This window comes from Vipera berus (assembly GCF_964194415.1).
Source record: "Vipera berus genome assembly, chromosome: 10".
NCBI classification, from domain to species: Eukaryota; Metazoa; Chordata; class Lepidosauria; order Squamata; family Viperidae; genus Vipera; species Vipera berus.
Window position 1 is genome coordinate 22466255 of NC_138213.1, and position 14709 is coordinate 22480963.

Below are 14709 nucleotides of genomic sequence, written 5' to 3' on the forward strand. Positions count from 1 at the left end.
AAAATGTACAGATATTTTTACTGATTCCAAAATTTTCCAAACACGCATTAATCCATCTGTGGGGTAATGAGTCAAATGCTTTTTGTAATCAATCCATGCCATATTTAAATTCGTTTTTCATCGTTTTGCTTTGTCAATGAGCAGCTGATCTTTTGTTCCTCTTGATTTTTTATAATTTCCTTTTTGTTTACCGGATACAAACTGTTTTCCATCAGATGATTGAATACTGAATTTGCCAGTATTCTTGTGAAAAGTTTGAACGTTGTTGGCAGACAAGTAATTGGGCAGTAGTTGCTTGGTTCTGTGCTCTTTTCTGGGTCTTTCATTAGCAAGTATGTTCAACCAGATGTTAACCATTCTTCACTTGTGGCATTTTGAAGCATTTCATCAAACTGGCCATGCGGTGATGGAGGCTGGTGAGGTGTTTCAACCAGTATCCATGCAGCTCGTCCATACCAGGTGCACTCCAGTTCTTGACCTTCTTTACTTGTTTTGCAACCATATCGGTGGTTATTACAATATTCTCCATTTTGTTTCGTGTTGCTTGTTTTTGGATATGTTTGATCCAGGAGGCAGTTTTATTATGTTCCACTGGGTTTTCCCACAGTTCTTTCCAAAAGTTTAAAGTTATTTCTTTACATGGGAAAGCAGTAGTTTGGACTTGATTTTCATCAGGTGACCGATAGAAGAGGTGCAAGTTTCTTCTGAACTGGACATTTTCACAATATTGTTTTATTTGTCCCTTGTATCTTTCAATTTTCTTTGCTGTTGCTATTATGCGCTGTTTTATTTTTCCCATGATTTCTGTTATTGTTTTTTCCTCCAGGTTATATTTTTTTGTATAAACTATTTTTCAGCTTTTCATTCTTTAGTTTTCCTTCTTTCAAGTATTTCAATTTGCTGATATCTCCTTGTAGTTTTTTTATTTTATTTTCAAGTCGAATTTTCCACTTTGGTGTTCCAGTGGGTTTCTTTTTTGGCATTTTATAACCCAATTCTGCAATTATAACAGCGGCTGTACTGCACATTAATTGGTTTGTTTCATACAGTGTGCTGGATGGGATGGAGTTAAAATGTTATTCACAGCATTTAGTAGATCTTTCACTCGTTTGCTGTGCACTTCACGAATGGCAGGCAGTTTTTCTTTGTGTTTTCTTTGATGTTGTTTTCAATCTTTTCTTTCAGCATTTTCACTAGATTACTTAGCTCTACACTTTCAAATTGTTGCATAGGGAAATCTTCATCCTGTGTAGCGGCTTCTTCCGCTGGTTGGTCAGTTTGTTCAGGTGTCGGAACAATTTCTTCAGCCTGTTCATCATCATTGCTTGTTGTTTTCTTTTTGCCAATGTTTCTAGATGTTGCGTTTCCACATCTGTAAAAACTTTATTACGGATGATGAAACGTCTTTGATCCATTAATCGTTGTTCAGTTACGTCACTTTCCGGATGTTTTTCCTTCCGCAGTTGCGTCATTCTTTTTTGAAATCCCCTGGCTGTTGGTTCTGCCTGGTAGTATCATTGGATGATTTCTTGATTTTCTTCGATTGTCCAGGTTTTGCGCTTTTGTTCCAGTCGCTTTACAGTTGTACGCTCTGGTTCCCCAGCAGCAACAACTGAGCCCTGTGGCCCATTTTTCGGCAGATGTCCAGGAGCCATAGCATCTGACGCGGTCCTTGTTGACCCGGGTAACGACCGATCCGGTGTGGAATTATTTTTATTTCTTCTCATCATTGGTGATGGGAGGTGCCTGGGTTGGTTCACAGTGGCAAAGTCACTACCGATCCGAAGACCGGTAATCCCATAACCATAGGGACTGCACCCAATAGCTGTCCAGGCCCAGCCACGGATTATTATTATCATTATTCAGCCTCCCTCCTTCTCCAATTCCCCACAGTTCTCCTAACAGCTCTATCTTCCATTCAATCAGTTTTTCTTGTTTTTCCTCAAATATGTCCTGAACTCTTGATTGGTAAAATGTCTTTTCCATTTCCAATATTATTGCTCCATGTTCTAGTTCTCCAGTTGTCTGAATCTATCGGTTGGTTCCTGCCTTTAGGTCCTCAATCTTTGGATCTGCTTCCTCTAGTTTTCCTTCTATTTTCTGGGTTGCTAGTTCTTTCTTTGTAATCATGTTCTGGGTTTGTAAATTTAGATTCGAAAATTGTTTTATCTCCTTTGTGTTATTTCTAGTCTCATCACGAGCTAAAGCAATAGTCTCTTGTATTGATTTTAACATGGAGAGAATTTCTTTCTGATCTTCATATTTTCTTGGTAGTAGGTCAAACTGAACACAGGTGTTAGAGATGGTGTTTTACCATTTAAAGCTGAGTATGGGACATCCATTTCATTTTTTGTAGGTGGTCTTTATAATAAAAATTGTTCAGCAATCAAGGATTTGTAAACCAAAATATTCCATCATCTCAAGCAATGAAGTATATTTCCCCTGTAGGGAAATAGTTCCACAACACAGCTCTGAAAGTCAGATAATATTTATATTCGTAGTTCAGGCAAGCCAGTTTCAAAATAGTTCATCGTGGATAAGCAGCCCCAAAGTTTTTTTCCCCTTTTCCCAGCTGCTGTCTTCAAAAGTGAAAGCTTCCAAGGTCAGCAAGAGTCTTATCTAAATCTGGGCTTCAAGCCAAGTTTCCTTTAGACATAAATTGTAGTAATGTAATTCGCCACTAGATGTCATTAACGCCATTTTCCAGCTTTTTAAATCCCAATTTTGTAAGCTTTTCAAATCTTTTTTTAAGTCTCAAAAGCACTTTTAGTCCCCAAATTTCAAAGCCATAAATGTATATTAATTCCAAATTAATTTTGTAATTTTCTCTGTTTCCCCCAAGTAGTTAATTTGTTGTTTTTCTTTTCCTGAGGCAATGGGGTGAAACTTCCCCTTCCCTCTCTCATCGGGGAGGGTGGTTTGGGCAGTTTTTTCCAGGAAGAGGTCTTAGAGTCATAAAGAGAGGATAGAGTCACCCAGTTGCTTCCAAGTTGCTGAAAGCTTGCTTGTTAGTGCTTATTGTCTTCTGTTGTCAGCAGATTCTGACTGGCTACACAAATGTAGCCAGTCTTTCCCCTGTCGTTTTGGAGGGCTTCCTCAGATCAAATGGAAGGGCTGTTGCCCTCCCGTGATCAACAAGGGTCCCTTCCTTGTCACCTCAATGGGGAGACTTTTGACCCTTTCCAGGGTCCCCAGCGGGGTGAAATGAAATACGAAAGACGGAGCCCCATCTTATTTTATTTATTTATTATATTTTTATACCGCCCTTCTCCCGAAGGACTCAGGGCAGTGTACAGGGCAATAAATATAAAAACAGAATACAAAAGTTAAAAAACGATTAAATATTATGCCCAAGTTTAAAACAGTAATTAAAAACATATTAAAACCCCAACCCTAACCAATCAAACCAGGTCAGATTGCTCGAATAAATAAGTTTTTAGATCGCGCCGGAAGGAGCGAAGGTCGGGGGCCATCCGGAGCTCAACCGGCAAGCGGTTCCACAGGTCTGGCGCGCCCACAGAGAACGCCCTCCCCCTAGGGGCCACCAATCGACATTCTTTGATCGGAGGCACCCTGAGGAGGCCCTCTGTGGGAGCGCACTGGACGGAGGGAAGTTGACGCCGGCCGCAGGTGTTGCCGTAGGTAATGCGGACCCATGCCATGTAGGGCTTTGTAAGTCATTACTAACACCTTGAATCTCACCCGGAGAACAACCGGCAGCCAATGCAGCTCGCGGAGCAAAGGTGTAACATGGGAGTATTGGGAGACTCCCAGCACAACTCGCACAGCTGCATTCTGCACCAGTTGGAGCCTCCGAGTGGACTTCAAGGGCAGCCCCATGTAGAGAGCATTACAATAGTCTAGACGAGAGGTCACGAGCGCATGAGTGACTGTACGCAAGGCATCCCGGTCCAGATAGGGTCGCAACTGGCGCACCAGGCGAACCTGGGCAAAGGCCCCCCTAGTCACAGCTCCAGTATGCTCTTCTAAAGAGAGATGTGAGTCTAGAAGGACCCCCAAGTTGCGCGCCCTATCTACGGGGGGTAATAGCTCACCCCACATGGCAAGAGATGGAATAATCGGAATTTCCCGGGATGCCGGCACGAACAGCCACTCAGTCTTGTCAGGGTTGAGCCGAAGCCTGTTCCTCCCCATCCAGACCCGGACCGCCTCCAGGCAACGGGACATCACGTCGAGGGCATCACTGGGGTGGTTTGGGGTCGAAATAAAAAACTCCAAAACCACGAATGATCTCACCCAGCGGCTTCATATAGATGTTGAACAGGAGAGGCGAGAGGACCGATCCCTGAGGGACTCCACAAATGAGAGGCCTCAAGGTCGATCTCTGCCCCCCTGCCAACACCGACTGCGAACGTCCCAGAAGGTAGGAGGAGAACCACTGAAAAACTGTGCCTCCCACTCCCAACCCCCTGAGACGTCGCAGCAAGATACCATGGTCGATGGTATCAAAAGCCGCTGAGAGGTCTAAAAGGACTAGGACAGAAGAGCAACCCCTGTCCCGAGCCCGCCAGAAATCATTCACCAGCGCGACCAATGCCGTCTCCGTGCTGTACCCGGGCCTGAAGCCCGATTGGTACAGGTCTAGATAATCAGCTTCATCCAAGAACAAAGGGAGCTGCTGCGCCACCACGCTCTCAACAACCTTCGCCAGAAAGCAAAGGTTGGAGACCGGACGAAAGTTGTTTAATATTTCTGGGTCCAAGGCAGGCTTCTTGAGGAGGGGTCTCACCACCGCCTCCTTCAAGGCGGCGGGAAAGCTACCCTCACTCAAAGAGGCAGTGATTACTGCCTGGAGCCAGCCTCGTGTCCCATCCCGAGCCGCATAAATCAGCCAGGAGGGACACGGGTCCAACAAACACGTGGTGGAGCTCAGCTTCCCCATGATCCTGTCCACTTCTTCAGGAGTCACAGGATCGAACTCCTCCCAGATAACATCGACCAGACTGCCTGTATCCTCATCGTCAGACTCTGCCCAGTCGGAGTCCAGACCGGTCCGGATCCGAGCGATTTTGTCCGACAGAAATGACTAAACTCCTCGGCTCGACCCTGCAAGGGCTCCTCCCTCACCTCCTGATTAAGGAGGGAGCGAGTTACTCTAAACAGGGCGGTCGGGCGATTATCTGCGGACACGATGAGGGTGGCAGAGTGGTTAGACCTTGCCACCCTCATCGCCGCGAGATAAGTTCTCGTGAACGACCTTAGTCGTAACCGGTCGGATTCGGATTGGCTGGATCTCAAACAGCTCTCTAGGCCCCGTCTCCGACGCTTCATCTCCCAGAGCTCCATGGAGAACCATGGAGCCCATTGGGATCTGCGCCGGGTCAAGGGCTGCATGGGTACAACTTGGTCGAGTGCCTCTGTGGCCGCCCTTTCCCAGGCTTCCACTAGGGCAGACATGTCAAACACAAGGCCCGCGGGCCACAAACGGCCCGCCACATGATTGAATCTGGCCCGCACAACTCTCCCAGAAATTACAAAGGTCCGGCCCCCACCACCTTGGCGCCGCCCCGGCTCAGTAGGAGGCAAGTGCACGTGGGCTGGTGGAACCCAGCACCATTTGCATCTCATTAGTCTCCTGCGGCTCCAAAAAAATAGTGGAGGAGGAGGTAGGAGGTAAGAGGGAGTGAGGTGGGACAAGGGGGGGGGAGGACGAGCAACACCCAGCCGGTGAGGGGGAGAGATGCCCAGGCAGGAAGGCAGACTTGAGGTAGCTGGAGAAAGAGCCACAGATGGCTCCTCTGCCGGGCTTCTTTCGCACACGGGCTCCTTTGCCGGGCGCTGCTGAGAGTGAGCAGAGGCGCCCGACCCGGATCCTGCAAGGCCCGGCTGAGATGCGCCCCCAGCAGCGGAGCCGCTCTGGTTTCTCTGCCGGGCTTCTTTCACACACGGGCTCCTCTGCCGGGCTTCTTTCGCGTGCGAGCTACTTTGCCGGGCGCTGCTGAGGGCAAGCAGAGGCGCCTGGGCCGGATCCTGCAAGGCCCGGCCGAAATGCGCCCCCAGCAGCACCAAGCAAAGTAGCTCGCACGAGAAACAAGCCCAGCAGAGGAGCCCGTGTGTGAAAGAAGCCCGGCAGAGGAGCCGGAGCGGCTCCACTGCTGGGGGCGCGTCTTGGCTGGGCCTTGCAGGATCCGGGCTGGGCGCCTCTGCTTGCCGCTCCGGCTCCTCTGCCGGGCTTGTTTCACGTGCGAGCTACTTTGCCGGGCGCTGCTGAGAGCGAGCAGAGGTGCCTGGCCCGGATACTGCAAGGCCCGGCCGAAATGCGCCCCCAGCAGCACCAAGCAAAGTAGCTCGCACGAGAAACAAGCCAGGGCCAGGCGCCTCTGCTCGCCCTCAGCAGCGCCCGGCAAAGTAGCTCGCACGCGAAACAAGCCCGGCAGAGGAGCCGGAGCGGCTCCACTGCTGGGGGTGCGTCTCGGCCAGGGCCTTCCAGGATCCGGGCTGGGCGCCTCTGCTTGCCGCTCCGGCTCCTCTGCCGGGCTTGTTTCACGTGCAAGCTACTTTGCCGGGCGCTGCTGAGAGCGAGCAGAGGTGCCCGGCCCGGATACTGGAAGGCCCGGCCGAAATGCGCCCCCAGCAGCACCAAGCAAAGTAGCTCGCACGAGAAACAAGCCCAGCAGAGGAGCCCGTGTGTGAAAGCAGCCTGGCAGAGGAGCCCGTGTGTGAAAGAAGCCCGGCAGAGGAGCCGGAGCGGCTCCACTGCTGGGGGCGCGTCTTGGCTGGGCCTTGCAGGATCTGGGCCAGGCGCCTTTGCTCGCCCTCAGCAGCGCCTGGCAAAGTAGCTCGCACGCGAAACAAGCCCGGCAGAGGAGCCGGAGCGGCTCCAGTGCTGGGGGTGCGTCTCGGCCAGGGCCTTCCAGGATCCGGGCTGGGCGCCTCTGCTTGCCGCTCCGGCTCCTCTGCCGGGCTTGTTTCACGTGCGAGCTACTTTGCCGGGCGCTGCTGAGAGCGAGCAGAGGTGCCCGGCCCGGATACTGCAAGGCCCGGCCGAAATGCGCCCCCAGCAGCACCAAGCAAAGTAGCTCGCACGAGAAACAAGCCCAGCAGAGGAGCCCGTGTGTGAAAGAAGCCTGGCAGAGGAGCCCGTGTGTGAAAGAAGCCCGGCAGAGGAGCCGGAGCGGCTCCACTGCTGGGGGCGCGTCTTGGCTGGGCCTTGCAGGATCTGGGCCAGGCACCTCTGCTCGCCCTCAGCAGCTCCCGGCAAAGTAGCTCACACGCAAAACAAGCCCGGCAGAGGAGCCAGAGCAGCGAGCAGAGGTGCCCGGCCCGGATCCTGCAAGGCCCGGCCGAGACACGCCCCCAGCAGCGGAGCTGCTCCGGCTCCTCTGCCTGGCTTGTTTTGCGTGTGAGCTACTTTGCTGGGCCCTGCTGAGGGCGAGCAGAGGCACCCGGCCCGGATCCTGCAAGGCCCCGGCCGAGACGCGCCCCCAGCAGCGTAGCCGCTCCGGCTCCTCTGCCAGGCTTCTTTCGCGTGCGAGCTACTTTGCCTGAGGCTGCTGGGGGCGCGTCTCAGCCAGGGCCTTGCAGGATCCAGGCCGGGCGCCTCTGCTTGCCGCTCCGGCTCCTCTGCCGGGCTTCTTTCGCATGCAATTCTGGGCCAGGTGCTTCTGAGGGCAAGCAGAGGTGCCTGGCCCGGATCCTGCAAGGCCCTGGCCGAGACGCGCCCCCCAGCAGCGTCAGGCAAAGTAGCTCGCATGCAAAACAAGCCCGGCAGAGGAGCTGGAGCAGCTCTGCTGCTGGGGACACGTCTCGGCCGGGCCTTGCAGGATCCAGGCCGGGCGTCTTTGCTCGCCGCTCTGGCTCCTCTGCCGGGCTTGTTTCCCGTGCGAGCTACTTTGCCGGCCACTGCTGAGGGAAGATCTCTGGAGAGGAGCATAAGGTGGCAGGGAAGCTGCATGAGGGAAGGCTGCTCCAACAAGCCAGCATCCTTTCCACGCATGAGTGGAAATGGGGATTCCCTTTCAAGAAGGGCCAGCCTCCCTCATGCAGGACTGGGAAGTGCTGCTCCCTGCCTCCTCTTGCTCTCCAGAGATCTGTCAAGGCAGAAGAAGGAACACACACACTCTCTCTCTCTCTCTCTCCAAGCTTGGAGACTAGGAGGCTATCTACATCTGAGCTAACAAACTACCAATCATGCCTGGGCTTGGGAAGAAGGCCCTTTCCATCCTCTGCACATGCTTGGCTGCAGATGTTTGTGGAGGTGAAGAGCTTGTGGGGCAATGAGATGTCCCCACATCAAATTAGCTGGTGCAACTTGTTCTCTCCTGACCCAGGCATTTTGAGTAAGCTGCGCTGAGTGAGCAGCATTGAGCTGGCCACGCCCACCCAGTCACGCCCACCTGGCCACGCCCACCCGCCCCCCTGAGGGCAACCATAACGCTGATGTGGCCCTCAGTGAAATTGAGTTTGACACCCCTGCACTAGGGCATCGACCGAGCTGTGGGCAAAGGAGGCAGGTGGGGACCCAAGCGCCGCCTGGAACCGCTCAGGGTCCATCAGGCGCCTAGGGCGGAACCATCTCATTGGCTCAGCAACCCCACGACGGGGAGTGGCAAAACGGAAGACCAGCCGCAGGAGATGATGATCGGTCCATGACAGGGGTGTAATAATTGGGGAAACCCCCCCAAGATCATCTAACCACCGTCCGGATAGAAAAAACAAATCGAGCGTGTGACACCCCCCCCCCATGAGTCGGGCCCTGAATAACCTGCATCAGGTCCATGGCCGTCATGGAAGCCATGAACTCCCGAGCTAACTCAGATGATCCCCCCAGGGATGGTAGGTTGAAGTCACCCAAAACCATAAGTTTGGGGAACTCAACCACCAACCCTGAGAGGATATCGAGAAGCTCAGGCAGGGCTGCTGCTACGCGACTAGGCGAAAAATACACCAGCAGCAAGCCCAACTGTGCTCTAGGGCCACATCTCAGGAGGAGGGACTCACACTCGACTATCTGGACTATGGTGGCCTCCCGCGGACATAAGGTCTCCCTCACAACTACTGCCACTCCACCGCCCCTACCCTGAGCCCGAGGCTGGTGCAGCACCCGGAAGCCTGATGGGCAAAGATCAACCAGGGGGACCCCGCCCTCTGGGCCCAACCAGGTCTTCCTGCATTCATACTGCTGTGATGTCAAAAACCCTGAGTCTTTAATTATTTATATGTAGTATAACTTCAAGTAGCTTCAAACAAAGTGCCCCATATTTTGTATGGGAGCTATTTTCGTTTTCTCCATTCCCCAACCCTTTGGAGCATCCATTTCAATGCTGGCATAATTAGTTCACATGGTGTAACAACATGGTGAGTTTATTGTCACTGTGAGTTGTGGGGCGGGGCACGAAGGGAGGCTCAGCCAATCTCAATGTGTACATGGTTGTACTTTGACAATAAAGGTTCATTCATTCATTAGCAAAAGGGAATTACAGGTAGTCCCTGAGGTACGAGCCTAATAGAGCCTGCCCATTAGGCTCATAGTCATCAAATGAATCACTCAATATTACAACATTTTAAAATCACACATTAATTGAATCAAGTGGGTCATTAAAATGAACAAAGATTTGATTTACTATTTCCTCCGATGGCTGCCTGAAATGAGAGACTTTTCTCGGTGCTGCTGCAGGCTGTTCCTTTATGTTGCTTCTTATTTTTTCACAAGCTGAAAGGATGGTTTTGTGTATTGATTTCAACATGGAAAGGATTTTTTCCTGATCTTCATCCACATTCTCTTGATAATATGTTAAGTTGAAGACTTTAGAATCAAACATTAAAAATAGTTTTTTGTCTTTTGTAGCTGGGTATGGGACATCTATTTCATGTATTATAGGTGGTCTTTATAGTAGAAATTGTTTGTAAAGTAAGAATTTATAGTCCAAGGTGTTTCATCATGTCGTATAATAACATATGCTTCTCATGTAAAGAATAGGAAAGCAATCCCCAAGTATAGCTCTGAAAGTCTGTAAAAGTTTACATTCATAGTTCAAACAGGCCAGATATGCCGCACAGAAGTTCCTTCTTTGCAGCTGGGTTTTTCACAGGTGGTAACTGTCAAGGTCAGAGAACTTTTTCTGGAGTCTGAGCTTCAAGCCAAGTCTCTTTTTAGGCAATAACAAATTGTAATATCACACTTCGCCACAAGATGTCACCAACGCCGTTTAAAGTTTTTTAAATCCAAAAATTTTATGTTAGTGTTTCAAGTCTTATTTCTTTTTTTAGATAAAAAACAAATGTCTCCAATGAGAAAAGGAATACTTTTAGTCCCCAGGTTTCAAAAGAATATACATCTAATTAGATTAAAATTGTTCTTATAGTTGCTCTGTTTCCCCTGGGTAGTTAGTTCCTGCTTTTCTTAGAGGGTGGGATAGAAATTCCCTTCCCTCTCTCCTCACAGGGGGAAAAATACTTTCGGCAGCTTTTACAGGAAAAGAAGTACTTAAAATCTTAAAGAGAGGATCAGATCTCACCCAGTTTCATCTGCGTTGCTTTACAGGTGCTTGATGGTGATTTTGACTTTGGCTGTCAGCAGCTTAGTGACGGGCCATATTGGTATGGCCGGTCTTTCCCCTGCCGGTTTGGAGAGTTTCCCCGGATCAAATGGGGGTCCCTTCCTTGCTTGTCGCCCCTACAGGGCGACTTTTAACCCTTTGCAGGATCCCCCAGCAGAACAAATTAGGACGCGAAAGACGGAGCTCGTCTTCCTGCATCCGCGGCAATGGCAAACCAGAAGTCCAAATCCTTTAGAATCTTGATACTGTCCACTAAAGTGTTTGCTGTCCCCACAATTTACTGGGTCTGTTGTTCCACTTTATCCATATCAATTTAGTCATAGTTTGCCATCTTCTCTACTAAAACTACAGCCTCACATTCCCATAATCAGCTAAACTCATCATAATGGATTCTTGATAAAACTCTTGCTAATTTCTGACAAGTAATACATTCTTTTCTGCTTAGCAACTTTTTATGAACTTGCTCAAGAGTTTTGACTAAGAATATCATGCTGACAATCCATAGTTGCTTGGGTCTTTTTTCCCCTCAACACTTGTCCTTCTCCAATAGCAATAGGCTTAGACTTATATACTGCTTGAAAAGTGCTTTGCAGCCAAGCCCCCTCTAAGCAGTTTACAGAGTCAGCATATTGACCCCAACAATCTGGATCCTCATTTTACCAACCTCGGAAGGATGGAAGGCTGAATCAACCTTAAGCCGGTCAGGATTGAACTGCTGGCAGGGGGAAGGCAGAGTCAGCCTGCAGTGCTGCATTCTAATCACTGTGCCACCACACCTTCTCAGTCCTCTGACCATCTGCTTGTCCTCCATGACAGCATAGAAAGGATCAGCAAGATGACACCCTGGTCTTGCAGAGTCTAAACGCATTCCTGGCAGCAGTGTGTCTTTTGCTGCCACTCCTTCCTTCGCTCAGTTGCTCTTCCTGGTCCATTGCCGCATTAGCCCTTCTGAGGGGAGGACAAAAGCAAAGCAGGAGCTGAAGAGCTCGGCCTGCCTCTGCTGGAATCCCCCCATCTTCTCCATGGCATCTTGTCTGACCTTGTTGAAATGGCTCCTTTGAGATCTCGTGTGCATGGACACCCATGCTCCAGTTTCAGTATGCTCACTTCCTCCTTGCATCCCCAATGCCTTTTCCTTTTTTATCAGCTGTTCCTTATCAGTTAGGATCCAGTTTAAAAGAGATGATCCCCTTGTCTCCATTTCTCCTCTTGAAGATCCTGCAGTCTAGTCCAGGATCTGCCTTTCTTTATTATTTCTCCTTCCTCATCTGCTGAAATATCTTCCTCAGATCTGCTGCTGCTGCTTTCAGCCTCTTGCTTTGGAATGAGCTGTTTCCTCAGCCTTTACACCCTGTTCCGAGTTTCATTCCACCATTGTTTCAGTAAGGTACTAAATCACTTTTGTTTTTCACCTGATGACTTGGGTTCTATTTGTTCTCCTTATTCTGCTCATTGGCCTCCTTGGATTGTGTAACTTGGCCATTTCTTTCCTGTAAGCTGTGAGCTAGGTATTGTCGAGACTGATTTACCTTTTCACCTAGATTTTCTCTTTTGCTGATGTCTGCAAAAGTGGGAGGGATGGTATCTAGGCACCTGGGAGCCAAGGCCACTGGAAGGAGAAGAGGACTGTTTCCATATCAAGAAGAAATATTACTATTGGGCAATGTGAACACCCGGTGGGTGGAGGTGAGGGAGTCTGTTGTTTAACTAAGCAAGCCTTTGAGCGGCAAAACCAGAGCTGGTTTCTCTTTCTTCTGTGCCAATGTAAATTTTCAGTCAAATATTATACTCTTGGTAAAATCATGTCTCAGGAGTTTCTGTTTCTGGAAATGCCAACTGGAGAGTTGACAGGTATACTGTTGCTGTACGGGGGAATGCCCACTTGGCAAGGGCAGAGAAGTATCTGGCCAGATGAGGATGCCCCACAGCACGGCCCCCTCGGCGTTCCGGAGCCTCTGGCTCATATCGAATAGTCACAGTGCACCACCGTCTTGGCCCTCTGAGGGCTTCTTCCCTGCTCTTCGCAGCTTAGCCCTAATGGGGAGGAAGAGGTCCAGCTTGCCCCACTCCCTGGGAAGAGAGGCTGGTTAGAGTTGGGAATCGATCTGGCTTTGAGTCCTTGTGGAGTGTGCTTGCTGATTGCGTCTGTCTCAAAGGGCCAGTGCAAGAGTGCTGTTACGGAGATGGATGGACGGGCAGCTCAGGGCGACAGAGAGTAAGGGGCATCTCTGGAAGCGGGCCTTTCCCCAAACTTCTCTGCTTGGTGGAATTCAGAGGTTGATCCATCATTGCAGGAGGTTCAGCTGGGGCTGGGATGGGCGTCTCATGCCCAGCTGCGGGTTCAGCTGCGCTTTGCTACTTTGTTTCCTCAGCTCGGTGGGCTGCAGTTTGACAAAGAACTGAGGTCCCTGATAGCCTACCTGACTACTGTCACCACCTGGACCATCCGTGACAAGTTTGCCCGGCTCTCCCAGATGGCGACCATTCTCAATCTGGAAAGGGTGGGTCCTCCAGCTTTTACTCCCTGAGCCCGGCAGTGGGGTGGGAGGTGGGGCCTAGCCCCGTCCCAGATGAACCGAAGACAAAACCAGGCCGGGCAGACAGTGTTTTTCTCTCCTTTTAGGTAACTGAGATCCTGGATTACTGGGGACCCAATTCGGGCCCTCTGACGTGGTGTCTGACGCCAGCAGAGGTCCGCCAAGTGCTGGCCCTCCGGGTGGATTTTCGAAGTGAAGACATCAAACGGCTACGCCTGTAGCCATCAGAGAGGAACTTCCTTTTTAAAAAAAAATGTTGCCTCTTCCTGCTAGGACTGGCTACTAAACTCGACAGAAGCTCAGCCACTTGCCTTCTTCCTGCTAGTTCCGTGATGTTGTTCTGTTGAAAAGTGGAATTAGGAAAATTTTCCTCTCCGGCAACCTCAGCTATTTTGGGGCCTTCTTTCCTGCGTTTGTGCAAGATGGTTCCCCAGTTGGCCAGCACAGCTCTGCAGAGACCCAGCACCCCTGGCTTGGGAGGGGCCGTCAGTTCGTGGCAGCCTCCCAGAAAAAAGGTTTCCTGGCAAAGGGTCTGGATCACGACTGAAGGGCCCCTTCCTCCTGGGGCTCGGCTCTCGTCTGTGGTGGGTCAAGAGCTTAGCCTGAGTGTTGGCCGGAATCTCTCACTGGTGCGGTACTCCAGAGGCCAGCAAGGAGATGGACAAGTTAGCTGACAGACCCAAAGGAATTTAAAATAAACCTAATACCATAATGCTGTTTGACAAGTTGATCGTGTTCAGGTACGGGCACAATGCTTAAAGAGCTGAAATGGGTGCAGAAATGGGCAACTTACGGAGTTGCTTTCACAGATTAGGCTTTTTGTTCAGGAGAAAAGAGGGAAAACAGCAAGGTTCCAATATTTGAGGGGCTGCCACAAAGATGGTGGGGTCTACCTATGGTGGGGGGAGAGAGGAGAGGCTATAAAAGAATGTGGTTTGGGTGGGGGAAGGGGAAAAAGACATCAGGAAAGGTTTAATCCCTTTAAACAAATGTAATTAGTTTTACCCCCTTTAATTGAGTCTGTGGCTTTTAGAAAGTTTTCTTTGAAGGTAAAGGCTTAATTTAAAGCTAAAGCTTTTTTCAATTGGAGCCTTTCTGTCTGAGATTGCAACACTGTGGCAAGTGACAGCCTGAGGCAGCTTAAAGAGAAAAAAAAGGAGTTTGTGTTTCTTTATTTTCTTGCTTTGCACTTGATTCCTGTGTCTTTAAGGGTACAGGGAAGGGATGGGGGGGGGGGTGGAAGAGCTCAGAAGGGCCAACCAGCTAGCTCAGGAGTCTGCAAACGTAGAAATGTTAAGACCTGTGGACTTCAACCCCCAGAATTCCTCAACCAGCCATGAGGGCTAAGGAATTCTGGGAGTTGAAGTCCACAAGTCTTGAATACCAAGTGTGAAGATCCCTGAACTAGCTAGTAGTGGTGCATATTAATAAACATGGATAAATTGATCATACATTTGTCAGTGCAAAGGGAAAGGGATCAGCAAAGGAACAGCCACTGAAGAAATTAAAACTGGTACCTTTTTTCTACAGTTTGTAATATTTTATTAGATTATAGAATAAAATACAAAAGCAAATAGTAGGACACAGTGGGGAGCAAAAAGGGGGGAGAAGGGAAAAACATACTTCCTCTGTTACAGTAGAAGGAGGCATTA

At 49.9% G+C, this 14709-nt stretch overlaps 1 protein-coding gene across 5 annotated transcripts in view; it reads left to right on the forward strand.

The window, feature by feature from the left end:
* COG4 (component of oligomeric golgi complex 4) overlaps positions 1 to 14709 on the forward strand; it is a 59381-nt gene that overhangs the window by 35201 nt on the left and 9471 nt on the right. For 4 of the 5 annotated variants that reach the window (XM_081335614.1, XM_081335613.1, XM_081335615.1 and 1 more), the window contains 2 exons: positions 12893 to 13021; positions 13144 to 13797. In XM_081335614.1, the coding sequence (XP_081191740.1) occupies positions 12893 to 13021; positions 13144 to 13278 (264 nt within the window). In that variant the 3' untranslated portion in view covers positions 13279 to 13797. Of the gene's footprint in view, positions 1 to 12892; positions 13022 to 13143; positions 13798 to 14709 lie in introns of those variants that run through there. The other variant, XM_081335616.1, reaches the window with a different exon arrangement.